The sequence below is a fragment of the Oncorhynchus keta genome, unplaced genomic scaffold (assembly GCF_023373465.1).
Source record: "Oncorhynchus keta strain PuntledgeMale-10-30-2019 unplaced genomic scaffold, Oket_V2 Un_contig_2333_pilon_pilon, whole genome shotgun sequence".
Classification (NCBI taxonomy): domain Eukaryota; kingdom Metazoa; phylum Chordata; class Actinopteri; order Salmoniformes; family Salmonidae; genus Oncorhynchus; species Oncorhynchus keta.
This window is the reverse complement of record NW_026283324.1, coordinates 30,809-55,151: the sequence shown is the minus strand read 5'-3', so window position 1 is coordinate 55,151 and position 24,343 is coordinate 30,809. Positions and strand designations below refer to the sequence as shown.

Genomic DNA, 24,343 nt, shown 5'->3' with positions numbered 1-24,343 from the left:
AAGGAGCACTAGTGGTACCAATCTGGAAGCCAGGGAAGGACAGGACATACTGGGTCAGCATTTGTAGTGCAGGAATGTGGGGTGGCAGTCAGGAAACACAGTACAGGTATTCTGGCAGAGCTGATGGCCATACTGTTGGCCTTTCAGTGGGTGGAGGAAGTCAAGCCAGACAGAGTAGTTATTTGCTCTGATTCATGTGCAGTGTTAATGAGTATTCAGTCCTTTAGGTCATGTAGAAGACATGACCTGCTGTATGAGGTGCTACAAACCCCATGGCAGGATTAGACACATGGGAATACAGATAAGATGTACTTGGTCCCAGCCCATGTGGGGGTGGAGGGGAACGAGGCAGTTGATGTACTGGCTAAACAAGCATTTAGTAGTGGGGATGTTGATGTGCTGGCTCAACAAGCATTTAGTAGTGGGGATGTTAATGTTGTAGTTTCAATTATTTTTTAAATTTTATTTCACCTTTATTTAACCAGGTAGGCTAGTTGAGAACAGGTTCTCATTTGCAACTGCGACCTGGCCAAGATAAAGCATAGCAGTGTGAACAGACAACACAGAGTTACACATGGAGTAAACAATTAACAAGTCAATAACACAGAGAAAAAAGGGGAGTCTATATACAATGTGTGCAAAAGGCATGAGGAGGTAGGCGAATAATTACAATATTGCAGATTAACACTGGAGTGATAAATGATCAGATGATCATGTACAGGTAGAGATATTGGTGTGCAAAAGAGCAGAAAAGTAAATAAATAAAAACTGTGGGGATGAGGTAGGTGAAAATGGGTGTGCTATTTACCAATAGATTATGTACAGCTGCAGCGATCGGTTAGCTGCTCAGCTAGCTGATGTTTGAAGTTGGTGAGGGAGATAAAAGTCTCCAACTTCAGCGATTTTTGCAATTTGTTCCAGTCACAGGCAGCAGAGAACTGGAACGAAAGGCGGCCGAATAAGGTGTTGGCTTTAGGGATGATCAATGAGATACACCTGCTGGAGCGCGTGCTACGGATGGGTGTTGCCATCGTGATCAGTGAACTGAGATAAGGCGGAGCTTTGCCTAGCATGGCCTTGTAGATGACCTGGAACCAGGGGGTCTGGCGACGAATATGTAGCAAGGGCCAGCCGACTAGAGCATACAAGTCGCAGTGGTGGGTAGTATAAGGTGCTTTAGTGACAAAATGGATGGCACTGTGATAAACTGCATCCAGTTTGCTGAGTAGAGTGTTGGAAGCAATTTTGTAGATGACTTCGCTAGCCAGAAGTCGAGGATCGATAGGATAGTCAGTTTTACTAGGGTAAGCTTGGCAGCGTGAGTGAAGGAGGCTTTGTTGCGGAATAGAAAGCCGATTCTTGATTTGATTTTCGATTGGAGATGTTTGATATGGGTCTGGAAGGAGAGTTTGGTAGTCTAGCCAGACACCTAGGTACTTATAGGTGTCCACATATTCGATGAGCAAGGCAGAGGCAGACAGCAGGTTAAAGCCTGATATGCAAAAATGACAGGAGCAGCCTGATATGGACAGTGATGGTGTAGAGATGACAGGAGCAGTGGAATAGAGATACTAAAGGCAGGCATTTATTTCGAGGAAAGTCGGAGAGGGGAGGATGGCAGGAAGGGACAGAAAATAGCAGGCTATTTTGACAAGATTAAGGGTGGGACACAGACGGTTGAATAAGACCTTAAGCGTGATGGATGAAAGCATCCAACAGGAAAGTGTGATTGTTGCCAGGAAACAGAGACCGTGGAGCGTGTATTGACACAGTGTGGGCAGTATCAGAGGGAAAGAGAGGCTGAGATCTAGTATGAGGGAGAAGGGGATACGGGAAATTAGTTTAAAGAGTGTATTGTGTAGAATATCATTAGATATAGTCTAAAATATTATTTTTTTAAAAAAAAAAAAGAGTAATGGGGCTGGCAGGTAAGATTTCGTTTCTCCGTCTCTGGCCCACACTCCAGTACAGTAGGTGGCGGTATTGCACCATCATGTTGGATGCCAACCGTCGACAAACCCCCACAGAAGAATAAGAAGACAAAGGCGGAGAAAGGCTGTGACTGGCCTCACACTCCACTACAGTAGGTGGCGGGGATGCACCTTAAAAGTTGGATGCGATCTGCCAACCCGATCTCAAAAAAATAAGAAGAAAGAGTTGCTTACCAAGACGTCAATGAATCAAAGATTTTATAAGTAGACCAAGATAGACCACACCCTCTCGTTTCCAATGGGAACAAATGAGCCAAGCATGAGCTAGCGAGATCCTATTGGCGTGTTCTTGCACACATCTGCGTTATGTCCATTAGGGACCCACTACCCTGTGAGGTGCGCGTGTGCAATAACTCAATTCGCCTTTGCGCCCCTTCTAAACAACGCCATTTTTTTCTAAACAAAAGGCAAAGTCTGCAAAACTTAGGCCACTCTTTTCATAACATATAGTTTTGGGAACAAAAAACTGTATTGAGATCAAACGTTTCATCGATAAGAAAATGTGTAGAATATCGGCTAAAATCGATCTGGTTCCATCTTCTCCCGCTGCCCGCAATCGGGCTTCCTCACTAACTATATGTTGTACAATCCAGGTGTGCAAAACTCTTACAGATTTACCCAGAAAGACTCACCACTTGTCAATCACGTCCAAATGTGATTCTAATTTGTATTGACTCAGGGATGTGAAGATTTATGTAAATGAGATATCTGTATTTTTATTTTCAATACATTTGTAAAAATGTCTAAAACATGTTTTCATTATGGGTATTGTGTGTATATTTTTTTTTAATTTAAATGTGGACAAAATCAAGCGGTATGAATACTTTCTGAGGGCACTGTATGTTTGTCTGGTTGAAGCTCGTTGCAACATTGTTCATCAGGAAATTACAATTTATAGTTATAAATGTAGTACTATTTTGAAAAAAAAAATGAAAAATATATATTCAGTACTTTCAACTACTGACATATGAAGAGGCGAGACAATCTTTGCTGAACTGAAAACATTGCAAAACACAGCTACAGGTCTAATCAAAGATACTGACTGCTGTGATATTTGATACCATGTCGGCCACCGTAGAAGACGATAAACATCCAGGATTACGTTGGGAGTGCCCGGTGGTTTTCTACATCATTTGTAAACTAGAAAGATTGATAATCATAAATTCCGACGTAAGTATTTTACGTTAAGATATTGGGGTACTAACAATATAGTGTTAGAATATATTTATTCTAGCTTTTAGCTAGATTTATAAACTGAACGACACGTCTGCATGATTTAGCTGTCAAGCTCTAGCAGAAGCCAACGACACGTATCGGTAACTAGCCTAGCGAGCTACCGTCAGCTAACTAAAGAAACTGGTTGAACCAGGGATGGTTTATAGCTAATAGCTCAACCAGCATTAACTACCTATCTATTTATAGAACATATACGTTACGGCGAAGAAAAGCCGTTGACAGACGTGTAATTACTAGCTAACCAAAATGATGGATGTTAGCCAGCTCAACGTTTTCTCATCACCCAGCAGCTCTTCATCTAACGGCTCGCGTCCTTCTCCGTGTTGTTGATTCAATGAGACGTGATTGAAATGGATTCTTCTAACGTTTAGTAAATTGTTTCAGTTTATTAACCATGTCTAAATGTTACGCAGCTAGCTAGCTACTGTAACGCCCTACAATATGTTGTTTTGATTATTCAGAAACTATTAACGTTGGCTGTAGGTAGTGTTTAGAAATCGGCTACCTTGGGTTTATTCCTTACGTCTTGCAACGGAAACTTTGTACCGTTTACGAAGTCAACTGAGACAGACCGACCTGAGTTTTTCCGATAGAATGTCTCGTTTTCGTTGCAAAACTTTTTCATTTTGGAGGAAACGTTTTGCAACAGAATTTGCGTAATGAATACACTCAAGGGGTCATAACGTCAGGGGTATGTTCAATATGACAAAACTTTGTTCAACATAGCCAAAAACATTTCGAAATGTTTTTGGCTATGTTCAACGTTTTAGTCAATGGAAACGGTGCTGAAGAGAAGAACGGTGGCTCAGAGGGCTATTGTGTATGGTTGGCTGCACAATATTGTGCGATTAGCTACAAATGGTCACACTGGTGATTTATGTATCTCAATGTGTCACACCCATATTGATCAGGGTACACCCACCAAACAGAAGCAAACAGACCTCAAAAGTTGTTGAAGAATGCTGCACACGTTGAACTGAACTGAATGCACCCCAGTATTGAAACGTAATTAAAAGTGCTTGTTTTCCATTTTTTTTAGGACTTTGATAGAGGCATCCTAGCCCAATAGAGTAAAGATGAGGCTGAAAGAGATCCAGAGGACTGCTCATCCAGCATGGAGCCCTGCCCCCCACCACCCTATCTGCCTGGCTTTAGGTAGGGCACAAATGTTACCTGTATCAGACCTGTCCTACACTAACTCTAACCCTTCTATCTAATCTTAGGTAGGGTAGAACTGTTTTGTGTATCAGGACTGTCATGCACTTATACAGTAGATAGTTCCAGATGTTTAGGCATTCTTGCCAGTAGCCTCCCAGATCTGTTTATGCCATCTAGCCAACTTGCCTAACTTGGCAAGCATGCATAAACAGACTTGGGAGCAGGCTTCTAAAAATCAGGAGTTGTGTAACTGATGATAACAGGCTTCACTTTTAATTCTGAATAAATATACTTCTTGAGTTCTTGTGATTTATTAGATTTCTTTGTTGGTCTGTTGTTGTTGTTGTTGAGGAACAGGCACTTCAGCTCAGCAGCTGGATGCGTCATTCAACACCACTGCCGCCTTGGAAATATTCCAGGTGGATTTTGCCGATCCTTCCCTGGGCATGAAGCTCAAGGGGTCCCTACCTACTTCTAACAGGTAAGCAACAACAATGACCTGCTAACCCAATACTATACAAGTTATCAAGTTAATATATTATTGTATCAATGCATACGTTTCAACCTATAACATTTTGATTTGTGATATCTGTGCCCTAGGCTCCATAGTCTGGTGTGGGTAAACTTTGGAGCAGGAGAAGACGGTTTGGGAGGGAGACTGATTGGAGGCAGTGATAATGGCACGGTAACGGTGTATAGCCCAGAAGCCATCGTAACACCAGGGGCAGAGGCAATAATAGGACAGTCTGACAAACACACTGGGCCTGTCAGAGCACTAGACTTCAACCCCTTTCAGGTAATACTGGTAGCAGCCAGTCAAGGCTTTGGCCCTTTTCTCACTTGTAGTTTGACATGCAATTTAAAATGGCTACTAAATTACATTTAAATGAAGCTTTTAATATGAACTCTTAACGGATATGTTCAATCTAATGTTCTGTATCATATATTCCTCACGTGTATTATTCTCTCATATTCCTCACGTGTATTATTCCTCACGTGTATTATTCTCTCGTATTCCTCACGTGTATTATTCTCTCGTATTCCTCACGTGTATTATTCTCTCATATTCCTCACGTGTATTATTCTCTCGTATTCCTCACGTGTATTATTCTCTCGTATTCCTCACGTGTATTATTCTCTCGTATTCCTCACGTGTATTATTCTCTCGTTCCTCACGTTCTCTCGTCCTCACGTGTATTATTCTCTCGTATTCCTCACGTGTATTATTCTCTCGTATTCCTCACGTGTATTATTCTCTCGTATTCCTCACGTGATTATTCTCTCTCACGTGTATTATTCTCTCGTATTCCTCACGTGTATTATTCTCTCGTCCTCACGTGTATTATTCTCTCGTATTCCTCACGTGTATTATTCTCTCGTATTCCTCACGTGTATTATTCTCTCGTATTCCTTCATTCATTATTCTCTCTAAATTATTCTCTCGTATTCCTCACGTGTATTATTCTCTCGTATTCCTCACGTGTATTATTCTCTCGTATTCCTCACGTGTATTATTCTCTCGTATTCCTCACGTGTATTATTCTCTCGTATTCCTCACGTGTATTATTCTCTCGTATTCCTCACGTGTATTATTCTCTCGTATTCCTCACGTGTATTATTCTCTCGTATTCCTCACGTGTATTATTCTCTCGTATTCCTCACGTGTATTATTCTCTCGTATTCCTCACGTGTATTATTCTCTCGTATTCCTCACGTGTATTATTCTCTCATATTCCTCACGTGTATTATTCTCTCATATTCCTCACGTGTATTATTCTCTCATATTCCTCACGTGTATTATTCTCTCGTATTCCTCACGTGTATTATTCTCTCATATTCCTCACGTGTATTATTCTCTCATATTCCTCACGTGTATTATTCTCACTATCTCTCTCTCTAAACTTCTCTCTCACTCTCCTCTCCACTCTCATAATCTCTCTCTCTCACTCTCTCTCTCTCTCTCTATTCACACTCTCACTATCTCTCTCCCACTCTCTCTCTCTCTCACTCTCTCATCTCTCTCTCTCTCCTCACTCATCTCACACTCTCACTATCTCTCTCACTCTCTCTCTCTCACTCTCTCACTCACTCTCACTCTCTCTCTCACTCTCACACTCTCTCACTCACTCTCTCACACAGAGTAATCTGTTGGCATCAGGGGCAAATGATTCAGAGATCTACATCTGGGATCTGAACAATTTCAGCAATCCAATGACACCCGGGACAAAGTCACAGGTAAATGTCTCTGGGGGAAGTTTGTCCCGTTCTCTTCTATTTTCATTCAACTTCTTCTCTAAATCAAAATGGTGGGTAATTCCAGGTGATTTAAATCCCTGGAATGAGTCTTAATTTAATTTTGAACCGTTTTCCCCTTTTTGTAGCTTTGTGAGGTAAGAGTGAAAGCCAGTGTGGTTGTTGTCTTGTGTGTGTGTGGTCTGGTTGTGTGTGTGTCTGGTGTTGTCTGGTGTGTGGTGGCTTTAACATGTGTGGGCTGATGGGAAGGTTAAATAACCTAACACTTCCCCCTATCAAGATATTACTGAAGTCTCAGAGAAATAGCCTGTGACAATAGTCTTCCACAGTGTGGCAGTGTTGGGAATTTTAGCTTTGCTTTTTGATGTGAAATAAAATAAAAAAATGTATTTATCTCTAAAATGTGTGCCGTGACCTTCTCCACTCAATAATTCCTGGAGGAATACCTATATTTGTAACAGTGCTGTTCCTTCTCTCCCCATCCACCTAGCCTCCTGAAGATATCAGTGTAGTGTCGTGGAACAGACAGGTGCAACACATCCTGGCCTCTGCAAACCCCAGTGGGAAAGCAGTGGTCTGGGACCTGAGGAAGAACGAGCCCATCATCAAGATTAGTGACCACAGCAACCGGGTGAGTACAGTAGACTAGTGAGTACAGTAGACTAGTGAGTACAGTAGATTGGTGACCACAGCAACCGGGTGAGTACAGTAGACTAGTGAGTACAGTAGACTAGTGAGTACAGTAGATTGGTGACCACAGCAACCGGGTGGGTACAGTAGATTGGTGACCACAGCAACAGGGTGGGTACAGTAGATTAGTGAGTACAGTAGATTAGTGACCACTGCAACCGGATGGGTACAGTAGATTGGTGACCACAGCAACAGGGTGAGTATGGTCTGGTGTTGTAGATGCTCTGGTGTGTTGAAAATGCTCTGTTTCGGGATGCTCTGGTCTGATGTAGTGTTGTAGATGCTCTGTTAAGGGATGCTCTGGTCTGATGTAGTGTTGTGTTATAGATGCACTGTTTAGGGATGCTCTGGTCTGATGTAGTGTTGTAGATGCACTGTTTAGGGATGCTCTGGTCTGATGTAGTGTTGTGTTATAGATGCACTGTTTAGGGATGCTCTGGTCTGATGTAGTGTTGTAGATGCACTGTTTAGGGATGCTCTGGTCTGATGTAGTGTTGTGTTGTAGATGCACTGTTTAGGGATGCTCTGGTCTGATGTAGTGTTGTGTTGTAGATGCACTGTTCAGGGATGCTCTGCTCTGATGTAGTGTTGTAGATGCACTGTTTAGGGATGCTCTGGTCTGATGTAGTATCTAGATGCTGGTCTGATGTTGTGTTGTAGATGCACTGTTCAGGGATGCTCTGGTCTGATGTAGTGTTATAGATGCACTGTTCAGGGATGCCCTGGTCTGATGTAGTGTTGTGTTATAGATGCTCTGTTCTGATGTGGTGTTGTGTTATAGATGCACTGTTCAGGGATGCTCTGGTCTGATGTAGTGTTATAGATGCACTGTTAGGGATGCTCTGGTCTGATGTAGTGTTGTGTTATAGATGCACTGTTAAGGGATGCTCTGGTCTGATGTAGTGTTGTGTTATAGATGCACTGTTTAGGGATGCTCTGGTCTGATGTAGTGTTGTGTTATAGATGCACTGTTCAGGGATGCTCTGGTCTGATGTAGTGTTGTGTTATAGATGCACTGTTCAGGGATGCTCTGGTCTGATGTAGTGTTGTAGATGCACTGTTTAGGGATGCTCTGGTCTGATGTAGTATCGTAGATGCCCTGGTCTGATGTTGTGTTGTAGATGCACTGTTCAGGGATGCTCTGGTCTGATGTAGTGTTGTGTTATAGATGCACTGTTCAGGGATGCTCTGGTCTGATGTAGTGTTGTAGATGCACTGTTTAGGGATGCTCTGGTCTGATGTAGTATCGTAGATGCCCTGGTCTGATGTTGTGTTATAGATGCACTGTTCAGGGATGCCCTGGTCTGATGTAGTGTTGTGTTATAGATGCACTGTTTAGGGATGCTCTGGTCTGATGTAGTGTTGTGTTATAGATGCTCTGGTCTGGGATGCTCTGGTCTGATGTAGTGTTATAGATGCACTGTTTAGGGATGCTCTGGTCTGATGTAGTGTTATAGATGCACTGTTTAGGGATGCCCTGGTCTGATGTAGTGTTGTGTTGTAGATGCACTGTTCAGGGATGCTCTGGTCTGATGTAGTGTTATAGATGCACTGTTCAGGGATGCTCTGGTCTGATGTAGTGTTGTGTTGTAGATGCACTGTTCAGGGATGCTCTGGTCTGATGTAGTGTTGTGTTGTAGATGCACTGTTTAGGGATGCTCTGGTCTGATATAGTGTTATAGATGCACTGTTCAGGGATGCTCTGGTCTGATGTAGTGTTATAGATGCACTGTTCAGGGATGCCCTGGTCTGATGTAGTGTTGTGTTATAGAAGCACTGTTCAGGGATGCTCTGGTCTGATGTAGTGTTGTAGATGCACTGTTCGGGGATGCTCTGGTCTGATGTAGTGTTGTGTTATAGATGCACTGTTCAGGGATGCTCTGGTCTGATGTAGTGTTGTTATAGATGCACTGTTCAGGGATGCTCTGGTCTGATGTAGTGTTGTGTTGTAGATGCACTGTTCAGGGATGCTCTGGTCTGATGTAGTGTTGTGTTATAGATGCACTGTTCAGGGATGCTCTGGTCTGATGTAGTGTTGTGTTGTAGATGCACTGTTCAGGGATGCTCTGGTCTGATGTAGTGTTGTAGATGCTCTGGTCTGATGTGGGGTTGTGTTATAGATGCACTGTTCAGGGATGCTCTGGTCTGATGTAGTGTTGTGTTGTAGATGCTCTGGTCTGATGTGGGGTTGTGTTATAGATGCACTGTTCAGGGATGCTCTGGCACCCTGAGGTGGCCACCCAGTTGGTCCTGGCCTCAGAAGATGACCGCATGCCAGTCATTCAGATGTGGGACCTGCGCTTTGCCACGTCCCCTCTCAAAGTCCTGGAGAACCACACAAGGTGAGCCTCTGGGACGTTGTGCCACACATCACTTTAACTGGAATTGTTATGTGTGATGATGGTGATGATATGGTCTCTGTTATGGCAGGTGGAGCTAAGTACTTCATGTTTCTAGCTCCAACAGTGCAGTATACAACAATATAACAATATAACAGTAAAATAGCTTTATACTTATTTAGTAAAACATAGAAGGTATGTAAAATGTACCCTATCCCCACCCCTGTGTAGGAAAGAGCTGCACTTTCTAGAGAGAAACTGTGCAGCTCTCTAGTTTTACATTCAGCCGATATCTAACCATAGTAATCCACATAATCAAACATTTATTTACATTTTTTTTTATACTTTAGTGTTGTGCCACTTTAATTGTCTGTATGTCGTTGGTTGTGTTTTTATCGGTGTTCACATTTTCCTTTTTTTTAATGGATTAATAAAATACAATGAGTTCTTCTAGCTCGGCGGCTGTTGTCGTTTCATAGTTGAAGTTAAAAGAGAGAGCCTCGACCGTCGGTGATTAAGGCTTGGTGTTTTTCCTCCTCAGGGGACTTCTGTCCATAGCGTGGAGCCAAGCAGACCCAGAGCTGTTGCTCAGTAGTGCTAAAGACAACAGGATCCTCTGCTGGAACCCAAACACTGGAGAGGTACCTGCTTTTCTGCTCTGTTCTAAAGACCTCATGGTGTCATGTGGTGCATATGGCCTCCCATCACAAAGCCCCCGCCATCTTTCCCTGCCCAGGGCTTCTTCAGATGCCTCTGTTGTCTAGGTGATCTGTTTCTACAATGTTGTGGCGATCCAATCTCTCTCTCTCCCGTCTCTCTAGGTGATCTGTTTCTACAATGTCGTGGTGATCCAATCTCTCTCTCTCCCGTCTCTCTAGGTGATCTGTTTCTACAATGTTGTGGTGATCCAATCTCTCTCTCCCCGTCTCTCTAGGTGATCTGTTTCTACAATGTTGTGGTGATCCAATCTCTCTCTCTCCCCGTCTCTCTAGGTGATCTGTTTCTACAATGTCGTGGTGATCCAATCTCTCTCGGTGATCTGTTTCTACAATGTCGTGGTGATCCAATCTCTCTCTCTCCCGTCTCTCTAGGTGATCTGTTTCTACAATGTCGTGGTGATCCAATCTCTCTCTCTCCCGTCTCTCTAGGTGATCTATGAATTACCAACGACCAACCAGTGGTGCTTTGACATCCAGTGGTGTCCCAGGAACCCAGCGCTGCTGTCGGCGGCCTCGTTTGACGGCTGGATCAGTGTGTACAGCGTGATGGGAGGAAGCCTGGAGGCCCAGCAGCAGAGCAGGGCTGATCAGGTAGAGAGCCTCCATCTGTCTTACAGCTCTATCTGTGACCCATGTCTGTTTACTGTCTAAAGGAAACCACCCACAATCCAGTGTTGCCGCTGGGAGTCGTTCTGGATAAGAATGTCTGCTAAATGCTAAAACGTCAAAGGCTCCCTGTTTCCTATGTAGTGCACTACTTCTGACCAGGGGACAAAAGTAGTGCACTACTTCTGACCAGGGGACAAAAGTAGTTTACTATTTATGGAATAGATATGATTGTAGTAACATTTTGCGTGATGGGAGGAAGCCTGGTATGGTTGTAGCAGCAGGCAGGGCTGATCAGGGTTAGAGAGTTCCATCTGTCTTACAGCTCTATCTGTGACCCATGTCTGTTTACTGTCTAAAGGAAACCACCCACAATCCAGTGTTGCAGCTGGGAGTCCACTGTTCTGGATAAGAATGTTCTGCTAAATGCTAAAACAGTTAACCCACTGTTCCTAGACCAGTTAACCCACTGTTACTAGACCAGTTAACCCACTGTTCCAGGGGACCAGTTAACCCACTGTTCCTAGACCAGTTACCTACTTCTGACTGTTCAAAAGTAGTTACCCATTTATGGAATAATATGTTGTAGTAAATTTTCCGTAGACCAGTTAACCCACTGTTCCTAGACTGGTTAACCCACTGTTCCTAGACCATTTAACCCACTGTTCGACCAGTTAACCCACTGTTCCTAGACCAGTTAACCCACTGTTCCTGACCAGTTAACCCACTGTTCCTAGACCAGTTAACCCACTGTTCCTAGACCAGTTAACCCACTGTTCCCAGGCCGTCATTGAAAATAACAATTTGTTCTTAACTGACTTGCCGACTTAAATAAAGGTTAAAAAATAACAAATAATTGAAAGACCTCTGGTCATTTATCTTTCCTTTACATAATATTTAGATTGGAATGCAGTCTTTGTGTGGTGCTTTCCCACAGATCTCCTCGTCCTTTGACACCATGGATCCGTTTGGGACAGGCCAGGTGCTGCCCCCTCTGCAAGTTCCCCAACCCACCCCTCAGACCACCCTCGTCGCTCCGCTGAAGAAGCCCCCCAAGTGGGTTCGTAGGCCCGTAGGAGCCTCATTCGCTGTAAGTGCAATGTACTTTTTTGTTGCTTTTTATATCATTTTTTTTTTGTATTTCAAAAGGTAAATAACATCAGTAAATGCCTATTGTGAGGAACCCCGATATGTTTAATCAGTAAGGCATGAGGCACCTGTGGATTATGGTGGAAACACACGGTTAAAGTCTATTTTAGGCATGACGACCTGTGGATTATGGTGGAAACACACGGTTAAAGTCTATTCTTAGGCATGACAACCTGTGGATTATGGTGGAAACACACGGTTAAAGTCTATTCTTAGGCATGACGACCTGTGGATTATGGTGGAAACACACGGTTAAAGTCTATTCTTAGGCATGACAACCTGTGGATTATGGTGGAAACACACGGTTAAAGTCTATTCTTAGGCATGACAACCTGTGGATTATGGTGGAAACACACGGTTAAAGTCTATTCTTAGGCATGACGACCTGTGGATTATGGTGGAAACACACGGTTAAAGTCTATTCTTAGGCATGACTATTATGGTGGAAACACACGGTTAAAGTCTATTCTTAGACATGACCCTGTGGATTATGGTGGAAACACACGGTTAAAGTCTATTCTTAGGCATGACGACCTGTGGATTATGGTGGAAACACACGGTTAAAGTCTATTCTTAGGCATGACGACCTGTGGATTATGGTGGAAACACACGGTTAAAGTCTATTCTTAGGCATGACGACCTGTGGATTATGGTGGAAACACACGGTTAAAGTCTATTCTTAGGCATGACGACCTGTGGATTATGGTGGAAACACACGGTTAAAGTCTATTCTTAGGCATGACGACCTGCGGATTATGGTGGAAACACACGGTTAAAGTCTATTGTTAGGCATGACAACCTGCGGATTATGGTGGAAACACGGTTAAAGTCTATTCTTAGGCATGACGACCTGCGGATTATGGTGGAAACACACGGTTAAAGTCTATTCTTAGGCATGACAACCTGTGGATTATGGTGGAAACACACGGTTAAAGTCTATTCTTAGGCATGACGACCTGCGGATTATGGTGGAAACACACGGTTAAAGTCTATTCTTAGGCATGACAACCTGTGGATTATGGTGGAAACACATGGTTAAAGTCTATTCTTAGACATGACAACCCGTGGATTATGGTGGAAACACACGGTTAAAGTCTATTCTTAGGCATGACGACCTGCGGATTATGGTGGAAACACACGGTTAAAGTCTATTGTTAGGCATGACAACCTGCGGATTATGGTGGAAACACACGGTTAAAGTCTATTCTTAGGCATGACGACCTGCGGATTATGGTGGAAACACACGGTTAAAGTCTATTCTTAGGCATGACAACCTGTGGATTATGGTGGAAACACACGGTTAAAGTCTATTCTTAGGCATGACAGCCTGCGGATTATGGTGGAAACACACGGTTAAAGTCTAATCTTAGGCATGACAACCTGTGGATTATGGTGGAAACACACGGTTAAAGTCTATTCTTAGGCATGACGGCCTGCGGATTATGGTGGAAACATACGGTTAAAGTCTGTTCTTAGGCATGACTATTTACATTAGGCATGACAGACCAAATGTGGCATTCACCTTATGACATCCAGTGGAACACACACAATAGTGCATCTAAATCTTAAAAGGGGGGTCTATTCTTGAAGAGCAGGTGTCTCCGGAAGGTGACAACTGTCCTGGCGTCGTGAGGGAGTTTGTTCCACCATTGGGGGGCCAGAGCAGCGAACAGTTTTGACTGGGCTGAGCGGGAACTGTACTTCCTTATGGTGGAAACACACGGTTAAAGTCTATTCTTAGGAATGACAACCTGTGGATTATGGTGGAAACACACGGTTAAAGTCTATTCTTAGGCATGACAACCTGTGGATTATGGTGGAAACACACGGTTAAAGTCTATTCTTAGGCATGACGACCTGCGGATTATGGTGGAGACACACGGTTAAAGTCTATTCTTAGGCATGACGACCTGCGGATTATGGTGGAAACACACGGTTAAAGTCTATTCTTAGGCATGACGACCTGCGGATTATGGTGGAAACACACGGTTAAAGTCTATTCTTAGGCATGACGACCTGCGGATTATGGTGGAAACACACGGTTAAAGTCTATTCTTAGGAATGACGTAAAGTGCTTCTCTTTGGTCACGCTCTACTCTTAAAGGGACAGTACGTGCTTATGACAAGTCTTACAATGTATTATAACTGCATCATAGTAATAGTACCCCCCCATCCTCTTCTCCTTGTAGTTTGGTGGGAAGCTGATCACCTTTGAGAGTCCTAAGGCTCCAGTCCAGAGCCCACAGCCCGTCCCTGTCCCCAGGCAGGTGTTTGTGAGCCAGGTCACCACGGAAACAGAGCTCCTCCAACGTTCCAGGGAGCTGCAGGCTGCTCTGCAATCTGGATCCTTGTCAGACTACTGCCAGGCCAAGATCCACAAGGCCCCCACAGACTCTGAACAGGACATATGGAGGTTTCTCCTGGTAGGTGTTATGACACTGCACAGTGGCACGAAAGGTTCATTTTTAAAGGAATAATGGATGATTTTGGCAATTAAGCAACTTTTCTACATACCCCAGGGTCAAACAATGTAACATTATGGAGACAGTGACATTTTTGTCATTTAATCCCTTTTTCTCCTCACCCAGAGTCATATGATCTCATGGATACCATTTTTTGCCTCTGCATGCAGTTTTGAAGGTAGTTTCAGGAGCCATTGCTAACTAGCGTTAGCACAATGACTGGAAGTCTCCTGGAACTGTTAGCATGCTAAAATGGTATCCATGAATTCATCTGACCCTCGTTAAAGTAGAAAAGTTGCTTAATTGCCTAAATGTTTGTAAAAAGTGTAGTTATCTGTGTCCCCGTCTGTCCTTCTGACTGGACAGTAGTAGGACTCACAGAACACCTATGGAGATGATGCAGTTCCATGAACAGTAGGCTTCTCTGTACAATGTATTTGGATAGAAAGGCACTCGGGAGCCAAGACCAACATACGATGAACACAAGTTCTGCAAGGGTTGTTTAGGTTTCTAATGTTGTCCGCCTCCTGATGTTTGCAGGTCAACTTTGAAGATGAAGCCCGGGTCAAATTCCTGAGACTTTTGGGTTTCAGCAAAGAGGATTTAGAGAGAAAGATATCCACCTGCTTGGGGAAGAACCTGCAGCCTAACGGACATGGAGTGGATGCCAACGATCTGGCTGAGAAGATACAGCTTCTCTCTACTCAGGTCAGTCCAGGAACAAACCTCTACATAGCCCATTCTCTTTTATAGTAGTCCTACTTCTCATCTAGACTGCTGTTCTTCCACCGTCCACTAGAGGGCAGTGACGAGTTTCAGAACTGATATGTGGTCTCTTTTCTTAACAACATGAATCCTGCCACCAACCTTCCATAAAAGTACGTTGTCCTCGTTTCGTTTCCAGAGGTCAGAAGAATCCGGGGATGAGGTTGACTCCACCAAGACTCCGGGTTCATCCTCGCCCTCTGACTTTTTCAGTCAGATCCCACCACAAGACAAGGAGAAGAAGATCAGCTTCCCGATCCCTGTCTCAGCAGGTACTGCTCGTCTTCCCTTCAGTATCACAGCAGTTGGATGTGACTTCAGCTCTCTCTTCCTGTGAAATCTAAACAGTACGGACTGGTTTATAACATCCAGGAACATCACAAATACAATTTGCATCTAAATCTTAAATTAGAAGGATTATCTTGGCCTATCCAAATGTAAATGAGAAGTTGTTCTCAGCTTGCCTTCCTGTGAAATCTGTTAAATAAACTGGTTTCCCGAAATAAAAAAAAGAATGTTCAACGTAAAATCTTTTTTTTTTCTTTTTTTTTTGTCTTAATATGAATCTGTTGTCCTGGTAACTGGCCCTTTTGTATGACTGTAACTCTCCCGTATCTCATTCAGTTGCTTTATGCTCCTGTTGTATTAGATGCAGATGGTCTGATCAGCCAGGCTCTGCTGGTGGGAAACTTTGAGGGAGCGGTGGACCTGTGTCTGAACGAGGGGCGCTACGCTGAGGCCATCCTGCTGGCGATCAGTGGAGGACAGGAGCTACTGCAGAGGACCCAGCAGACATACCTGGACGGGCAGAGGAACAGCATCTCTATGGTAAGACAGGGGGGGAACAGCATCTCTATGGTAAGACAGGGGGGACCAGCATCTCTATGGTAAGACAGGGGGGAACAGCATCTCTATGGTAAGACAGGGGGGACCAGCATCTCTATGGTAAGACAGGGGGACCAGCATCTCTATGGTAAGACAGGGGGGACAGCATCTCTATGGTAAGACAGGGGGACATACCTGGACGAGCAGAGGAACAGCATCTCTATGGTAAGACAGGGGGACATACCTGGACCAGAGGAACAGCATCTCTATGGTAAGACAGGATGGCAGAGGAACAGCATCTCTATGGTAAGACAGGGGGGCATACCTGGATGAGCAGAGGAACAGCATCTCTATGGTAAGACGGGGGGACACCTGGACGGGAGGAACAGCATCTCTATGGTAAGACAGGGGGGGACCAGCATCTCTATGGTAAGACAGGGGGACAGCATCTCTATAGTAAGACAGGGGGGACATTCCTGGACCAGCATCTCTATGCTAAGACAGGGGGGACACCTGGACGAGCAGAGGAACAGCATCTCTATGGTAAGACAGGGGGGACCAGCATCTCTATGGTAAGACAGGGGGAACAGCATCTCTATAGTAAGACAGGGGGGACATTCCTGGACGAGCAGAGGAACAGCATCTCTATGGTAAGACGGGGGGACACCTGGACGAGCAGAGGAACAGCATCTCTATGGTAAGACGGGGGGGCATCTCTATGGTAAGACCTCTCTATGGTAAGACAGGGGGAGCAGAAGACAGGGGGAACAGCATCTCTATGGTAAGACAGGGGGACCAGCATCTCTATAGTAAGACAGGGGGGACATTCCTGGAAGACAGAGGGCATGTCTATGCAAGCATCTCTATGGTAAGACACATACCTGGGGGAGGAACAGCATCTCTATGGTAAGACGGGGGGACATTTGGGACTTACCCTCACGGCTATTTTGATTTATATCATATTTGTATGACTTGATTACTAGCTAGCAAAGTTAGTTTAGTTCAGAATATAGTTATTTTATATCAACAGTGCAAAATAATCTGATTTTACTGAGTCAGCATGAATACATACAACCTGGTTAAGTTTACTGTCGACCGTCCTCAGCTGATCTCATCCGTGGTGACCCAGAACTGGGGAGACATCGTGCAGAGCTGTGCCTTGGAGAACTGGAAGGAGGCTCTCGCTGCTCTCCTGACCTACGCTCACCCCAAAGAGTTTGCTCATCTGTGTGGTAAGAACAAGATGTTGAGGATCGTAACAAAGGCATCAGTAAACCCCGACTTGTTTTTACCTTGAGTTCAGTGCTTATTTCTGCAAGTCACTAGAAATCTATTTCAGAAGAGAGACCTGATTGTACCTGATGGTCTCTTCTGTTTCCTGTTCCTAACCCCTCCCCTCCCTTTCTCCTGGTTGGACTATAACTGATCTCTGTGCTGTGTAGCTCTTCTGTTTCCTGTTCCTAACCCCTCACCTCCCTTTCTCCTGGTTGGACTATAACTGATCTCTGTGCTGTGTAGCTCTTCTGTTTCCTGTTCCTAACCCCTCCCTCCCTTTCTCCTGGTTGGACTATAACTGATCTGTTACATCTTCTATCTAACCTCTCCTCCTCTCTCCCCTCTCTTCCTTGCTCTCCCACCCTCTCCTGGTACTGTAGAGACCCTGGGGTCGCGTCTGGAGGGGGAGAGGACAGAGAAACGCTGCCTGCAGGCATGTCTCTGTTACATTTGCTCTGGGAACATTGAGAAACTAGTGGAATGCTGGGCCCTGCAGAGGGACTGCTCATCTCCCCTGGTTTTAGAGGTAAGAAATCGTTTTTTTATATCTATCTATATATTTATCCTTAATTTAACCATGGAAGTCACTTTTCCAAGTGAACCCAAGCGTTATGATGATGTGATAACTGGCCACAGATACCATCTCTATTGACGTGGTAGTAACCAGGTGGTAACATTATGTCGTCTGTGTGATTGACCGCCAGGACTTGGTAGAGAAGATGATGGTTCTGCGTAAGTCTGTTGAGCGTCTGAGGAACAGCGAGGTGGCTGTACAGAGTCCTGTCCTGGCTGACAAGCTGACTCACTACGCTGGTCTCCTAGCATCACAAGGCAGCCTGGCTACAGCCCTGTCCTACCTGCCAGACACCTCAGACCAGGTAAACCTCCCACTCCTCTTCAGATACCTTATCAACCAGGAAATGATGTAAACGTGTCATCGTGCTTCAAATACCCCATGTTTTCTCTCTCCTGGGATCCTGTTCAGACCTGCATTTTAACATGCAAGTTGTGCTTCGTTGATCTTGCCTGATGAAAGAGAACTTTAATGTTGTTGTGGTCCAGAAAGGGGTTGGTCCCTCCATCTGTTACTCCAGAGGGCTGTACTGCAGAGCAGGATCAATGAGTTAACCAGCTTACTACGATAAACAACCAGAAATTATTACACATTTTCTGGTTCATTAACAAAGCTAAACATCCATGTGTTCTTGGCTGTTGAGTCAATAAAACCATGCCTAAATATTATGATTTATTATTATAATGTTTTTTTGATAAGCTTGAAATGGGTAAGTTAGCCTGCTAACTCCCTGGTTTATAGTTGACCCCCTTCGGGCAGGCTGACACATCACACTGTTTGACATATTTCCAGTACTATTATAACTGTTGTTGTTCTGTGGTGTTTGTCCTCCTGCAGGCTTGCATCATGATGATGAGAGACCGGCTGTTCCACGCCCAGGGAGAGGGAGGAGCTGCAGTGGGGCAGCAGCCCCCACCGTTCCCTTACAACAGAGTCAGGGTGACTGGGGGCGACCCTGCCCCCGCTCAGGCCCCTGCTGTCCCCGTCCAAGCACAACCACCGGCACAGACACCGGTATTTAGGAATGAATGCGTTTTATTTGACACTTTTGCCTCAGCCTTGAGAATGCAACAATAAACACACAAAAGATTGAGGACTATAAAACACAAAGTAAACAGATGTATTTCCATTGATGTATACATCGATGAATCTAATCTCCACTTGAAGATATCATAGCAGTTGCTAGAGTTCATGGTGTGAAACATCAGCTTGGTATATTGTTATTCTCTCGTGTGTGTTTCTGTGGCTGCGTTCCAGTCTACTGTTGAAGTAGTTCACTATAAAGGGAATAAGGTGCCGTTTTTGGGACGCCGGCTGTGTGTAAATGATGTTCCTCTCCAGGGGCCCTACCAGCCTCCTCTTCCTGTGATGTCAGTGGGTGGCCAGCCTCCTCTTCCTGTGATGTCAGTGGGTGGCCAGCCTCCTATGACGACAGTCTTCACTCCTCAAGCTGCTGCTCTCTCCAGAGGGCCGCCTCCTCCTTCGTATGGCGGTCTGCCACCCTCCTCCCCTGCTCCTCCACCTAGTGGGCTGCCACGTACAGGACTACGGCCAGCCTACCCTCAACATCCTGCCACTGCCCCAGGTAGGCACGCGCCCTCCGTCCAGGGCCGTGTTCAGCAGGTGTTATGTCTGGAGCTGACCCTGTGTGTAGGATACTTACTGACTTCATCTGGTTGTTTTTCTATCCTGTGTTTTTGTTCCACACTGTTATTTTTAGTGCTACATTTGATATTGATTGCTGCATTGTTGGGTTTGGAGCTTGTAAGAAAGGCATTTCACTGTATCAGATCAAATGTATTTATAAAGCCCTTCCTTCGTACATCAGCTGATATCTCAAAGTGCTGTACAGAAACCCAGCATAAAACCCCCAACAGCAAGCAATGCAGGTGTAGAAGCACTGTACTTGTGTATGTGACATAGAAATATATTATGTAGAACAAACATGTTTCAATCTGAACGTAATATACAAGCTGTGCCCTGCTGAACCAGGTACTACTCTGTCACCTGCCAGACACTACTCCAGACTGGTCTTGATGTAACATGTCTGTCTCCTGTCTGCTCAGGGTTCTCTCCACTCCAGCCATTCCAGCCACAACAGCAGCCCATGTCTGCAGGACTAGGTGGCCCCGGCCTCTCTGCCTTCCCTCCAGGACCTGCTATGCCAGGCTCCAGTCTATCTGGACCCCCCCTGCCTCCGTTCTCTGCCCCTGGCGGCCTCCCCACCATGCCCAGCCCAGGGCCACCTCCGTCAGGCTTCACCCCCACCTCGCTCCCTTCAGGCCCCATGCCACCCAGCTACCAGCAGCCTGGGGCCCCCGTCGGCATGTACCCACCAGGGGGGTCTCACCTTCACAGCCAGGGCCCACCTGCAGGTCCCCCCTCTGGTCCGTACCCACCCCTGGGACCTGGGTACCCACAAGGAGGTCCTGGAGCCCCGGCCGTCAAGTCCTTCTCTGCTCCGTCGGTTGCTCCTCCTCCTACAGGTACTGACCATGATGCAATTCATGTGTTGCTTCCCAAATGCCATCCTATGCCTGGTATAGTGCACTACTGTTGACCTGGGCTCGTACGGTCGGTAGGACCCTACTGTTGACCTGGGCTCATACCGTCAGTAGGACCCTACTGTTGACCTGGGCTCGTACGGTCAGTAGGACCCTACTGTTGACCTGGGCTCATACCGTCAGTAGGACCCTACTGTTGACCTGGGCTCGTACGGTCAGTAGGACCCTACTGTTGACCTGGGCTCGTACCGTTAGTAGGACCCTACTGTTGACCTGGGCTCATACCGTCAGTAGGACCCTACTGTTGACCTGGGCTCATACCGTCAGTAGGACCCTACTGTTGACCTGGGCTCGTACCGTCAGTAGGACCCTACTGTTGACCTGGGCTCGTACCGTTGGTAGGACCCTACTGTTGACCTGGGCTCGTACCGTTAGTAGGACCCTACTGTTGACCTGGGATCGTACGGTCGGTAGGACCCTACTGTTGACCGGGGATCGTACGGTCGGTAGGACCCTACTGTAGACCTGGGCTCGTACGGTCAGTGTAGTGCACTACTGTTGACCTGGGCTCGTACGGTCAGGAGGACCCTACTGTTGACCTGGGCTCATACCGTCAGTAGGACCCTACTGTTGACCTGGGATCGTACCGTCGGTAGGACCCTACTGTTGACCTGGGCTCGTACCGTCGGTAGGACCCTACTGTTGACCTGGGCTCGTACCGTCGGTAGGACCCTACTGTTGACCTGGGCTCGTACCGTTAGTAGGACCCTACTGTTGACCTGGGATCGTACGGTCGGTAGGACCCTACTGTTGACCGGGGATCGTACGGTCGGTAGGACCCTACTGTAGACCTGGGCTCGTACGGTCAGTGTAGTGCACTACTGTTGACCTGGGCTCGTACGGTCAGGAGGACCCTACTGTTGACCTGGGCTCGTACGGTCAGTAGGACCCTACTGTTGACCTGGGCTCGTACGGTCAGTAGGACCCTACTGTTGACCTGGGCTCATACCGTCAGTAAGACCCTACTGTTGACCTGGGCTCGTACCGTTAGTAGGACCCTACTGTTGACCGGGGATCGTACGGTCAGTAGGACCCTACTGTTGACCTGGGATCGTACCGTTAGTAGGACCCTACTGTTGACCTGGGCTCGTACCGTCAGTAGGACCCTACTGTTGACCTGGGATCGTACGGTCGGTAGGACCCTACTGTTGACCTGGGCTCGTACCGTTGGTAGGACCCTACTTTTGACCTGGGCTCGTACCGTCGGTAGGACCCTACTGTTGACCTGGGCTCGTACCGTTGGTAGGACCCTACTGTTGACCTGGGCTCGTACCGTCAGTAGGACCCTACTGTTGACCTGGGCTCGTACGGTCGGTAGGACCCTACTGTTGACCTGGGCTCGTACCGTCAGTAGGACCCTACTGTTGACCTGGGCTCGTACCGTCAGTAGGACCCTACTGTTGACCTGGGATCGTACGGTCGGTAGGACCCTACTGTTGACCTGGGATTGTACCGTTAGTAGGACCCTACTGTTGACCGGGGATCGTACCGTAGGTAGGACCCTACTGTTGACCGGGGATCGTACCGTAGGTAGGACCCTACTGTTGACCGGGGATCGTACGGTCGGTAGGACCCTACTGTTGACTGGGGCTCGTACCGTTAGTAGGACCCTACTGTTGACCGGGGATCGTACGGTCGGTAGGACCCTACTGTTGACTGGGGCTCGTACTATAAAGGGAATGGGGTGTAATTTGGGACACAGGCCTGTAACATCACTGTTTATCTGTTATGATAGTCATCTTTAATCATATCTTTATTCATTTATGCTTAAACAAGAATCCACCATTCCTTCTTTAACACTTGTCTCTTTCATAAATACTAAATCATGTGTAGTGAGATTTGAGACGTGAATAACGTTAATTTCTAAATGCTTCTGATTGAGCTGATCCCCCTTGTTTAACTTTCAGGATACTTCCCTTGGCTGAGTACTCCCCTTGTTGACGATGATGAAGGTGACAGTGAGAGTGACAGACAGGGATAGGTTTGGATGTGGTGGGATAAGACTGTTAATGCAGACAGGGATATGGTGGGATAAGACTGTTAATGCTGACAGGGATATGGTGTGATAAGACTGTTAATGCAGACAGGGATAGGTCTGGATATGGTGGGATAAGACTGTTAATGCAGACAGGGATATGGTGGGATAAGACTGTTAATGCAGACAGGGATAGGTTTGGATGTGGTGGGATAAGACTTAATGCAGACAGGGATAGGTTTAGATATGGTGGGATAAGACTGTTAATGCAGACAGGGATAGGTTTAGATATGGTGGGATAAGACTGTTAATGCAGACAGGGCTATGGTGGGATAAGACAGGGCTAGGTTTAGATATGGTGGGATAAGACTGTTAATGCAGACAGGGCTATGGTGGGATAAGACAGGGCTAGGTTTAGATATGGTGGGATAAGACAGGGCTAGGTTTAGATATGGTGGGATAAGACAGGGCTAGGTTTAGATATGGTGGGATAAGACAGGGCTAGGTTTAGGTATGGTGGGATAAGACAGGGCTAGGTTTAGATATGGTGGGATAAGACAGGGCTAGGTTTAGATATGGTGGGATAAGACAGGGCTAGGTTTAGATATGGTGGGATAAGACGGGGCTAGATTTAGATATGGTGGGATAAGACAGGGCCAGGTTTAGATATGGTGGGATAAGACAGGGCTAGGTTTAGATATGGTGGGATAAGACAGGGCTAGGTTTAGATATGGTGGGATAAGACAGGGCTAGGTTTAGATATGGTGGGATAAGACAGGGCTAGGTTTAGATATGGTGGGATAAGACAGGGCTAGGTTTAGATATGGTGGGATAAGACAGGGCTAGGTTTAGGTATGGTGGGATAAGACAGGGCTAGGTTTAGGTATGGTGGGATAAGACGGGGCTAGGTTTAGATATGGTGGGATAAGACAGGGCTAGGTTTAGATATGGTGGGATAAGACGGGGCTAGATTTAGGTATGGTGGGATAAGACGGGGCTAGGTTTAGATATGGAGGGATAAGACAGGACTAGGTTTAGATATGGTGGGATAAGACAGGGCTAGGTTTAGATATGGTGGGATAAGACAGGGCTAGGTTTAGATATGGAGGGATAAGACAGGGCTAGGTTTAGATATGGAGGGATAAGACAGGACTAGGTTTAGATATGGTGGGATAAGACAGGACTAGGTTTAGATATGGTGGGATAAGACAGGACTAGGTTTAGATATGGTGGGATAAGACAGGGCCAGGTTTAGATATGGTGGGATAAGACAGGGCTAGGTTTAGATATGGTGGGATAAGACTGTGTTAATGCAGACAGGGCTAGGTTTAGATATGGTGGGATAAGACAGGGCTAGGTTTAGATATGGTGGGATAAGACAGGAATAGGTTTAGATGTGGTGGGATAAGACAGGGCCAGGTTTAGATATGGAGGGATAAGACAGGACTAGGTTTAGATATGGTGGGATAAGACAGGGCTAGGTTTAGATATGGAGGGATAAGACAGGACTAGGTTTAGGTATGGTGGGATAAGACAGGGCTAGGTTTAGATATGGTGGGATAAGACAGGGCTAGGTTTAGATGTGGTGGGATAAGACAGGGCCAGGTTTAGATATGGAGGGATAAGACAGGACTAGGTTTAGATATGGTGGGATAAGACAGGGCTAGGTTTAGATATGGAGGGATAAGACAGGACTAGGTTTAGGTATGGTGGGATAAGACAGGGCTAGGTTTAGGTATGGTGGGATAAGACAGGGCTAGGT

The 24,343-nt window shown here is 45.8% G+C and overlaps 1 protein-coding gene across 3 annotated transcripts in view; it reads left to right on the top strand.

Annotated features, from left to right (window-relative positions):
• The first annotated feature begins 2,994 nt into the window (after positions 1-2,994).
• The window catches only part of sec31b (SEC31 homolog B, COPII coat complex component), a 35,795-nt gene continuing 14,446 nt past the window's right edge, over positions 2,995-24,343 (top strand). Inside the window, exons 1-22 of one of the 3 annotated variants that reach the window (XM_052505348.1) lie at positions 2,995-3,161; positions 4,267-4,382; positions 4,743-4,866; positions 4,986-5,181; positions 6,525-6,620; positions 7,129-7,269; positions 9,528-9,670; positions 10,209-10,308; positions 10,816-10,977; positions 11,930-12,082; positions 14,331-14,564; positions 15,144-15,311; positions 15,508-15,640; positions 16,018-16,196; positions 17,299-17,425; positions 17,849-17,994; positions 18,173-18,346; positions 18,880-19,056; positions 19,384-19,399; positions 19,436-19,627; positions 20,109-20,528; positions 22,514-22,647. In XM_052505348.1, coding sequence (XP_052361308.1) covers positions 4,304-4,382; positions 4,743-4,866; positions 4,986-5,181; positions 6,525-6,620; positions 7,129-7,269; positions 9,528-9,670; positions 10,209-10,308; positions 10,816-10,977; positions 11,930-12,082; positions 14,331-14,564; positions 15,144-15,311; positions 15,508-15,640; positions 16,018-16,196; positions 17,299-17,425; positions 17,849-17,994; positions 18,173-18,346; positions 18,880-19,056; positions 19,384-19,399; positions 19,436-19,627; positions 20,109-20,528; positions 22,514-22,587 — 3,234 coding nt within the window. In that variant the 5' untranslated portion in view covers positions 2,995-3,161; positions 4,267-4,303 and the 3' untranslated portion in view covers positions 22,588-22,647. Of the gene's footprint in view, positions 3,162-3,382; positions 3,598-4,266; positions 4,383-4,742; positions 4,867-4,985; positions 5,182-6,524; positions 6,621-7,128; positions 7,270-9,527; positions 9,671-10,208; positions 10,309-10,815; positions 10,978-11,929; positions 12,083-14,330; positions 14,565-15,143; positions 15,312-15,507; positions 15,641-16,017; positions 16,197-17,298; positions 17,426-17,848; positions 17,995-18,172; positions 18,347-18,879; positions 19,057-19,383; positions 19,628-20,108; positions 20,529-22,513; positions 22,648-24,343 lie in introns of those variants that run through there. The other 2 variants (XM_052505349.1, XM_052505347.1) reach the window with 2 other exon arrangements.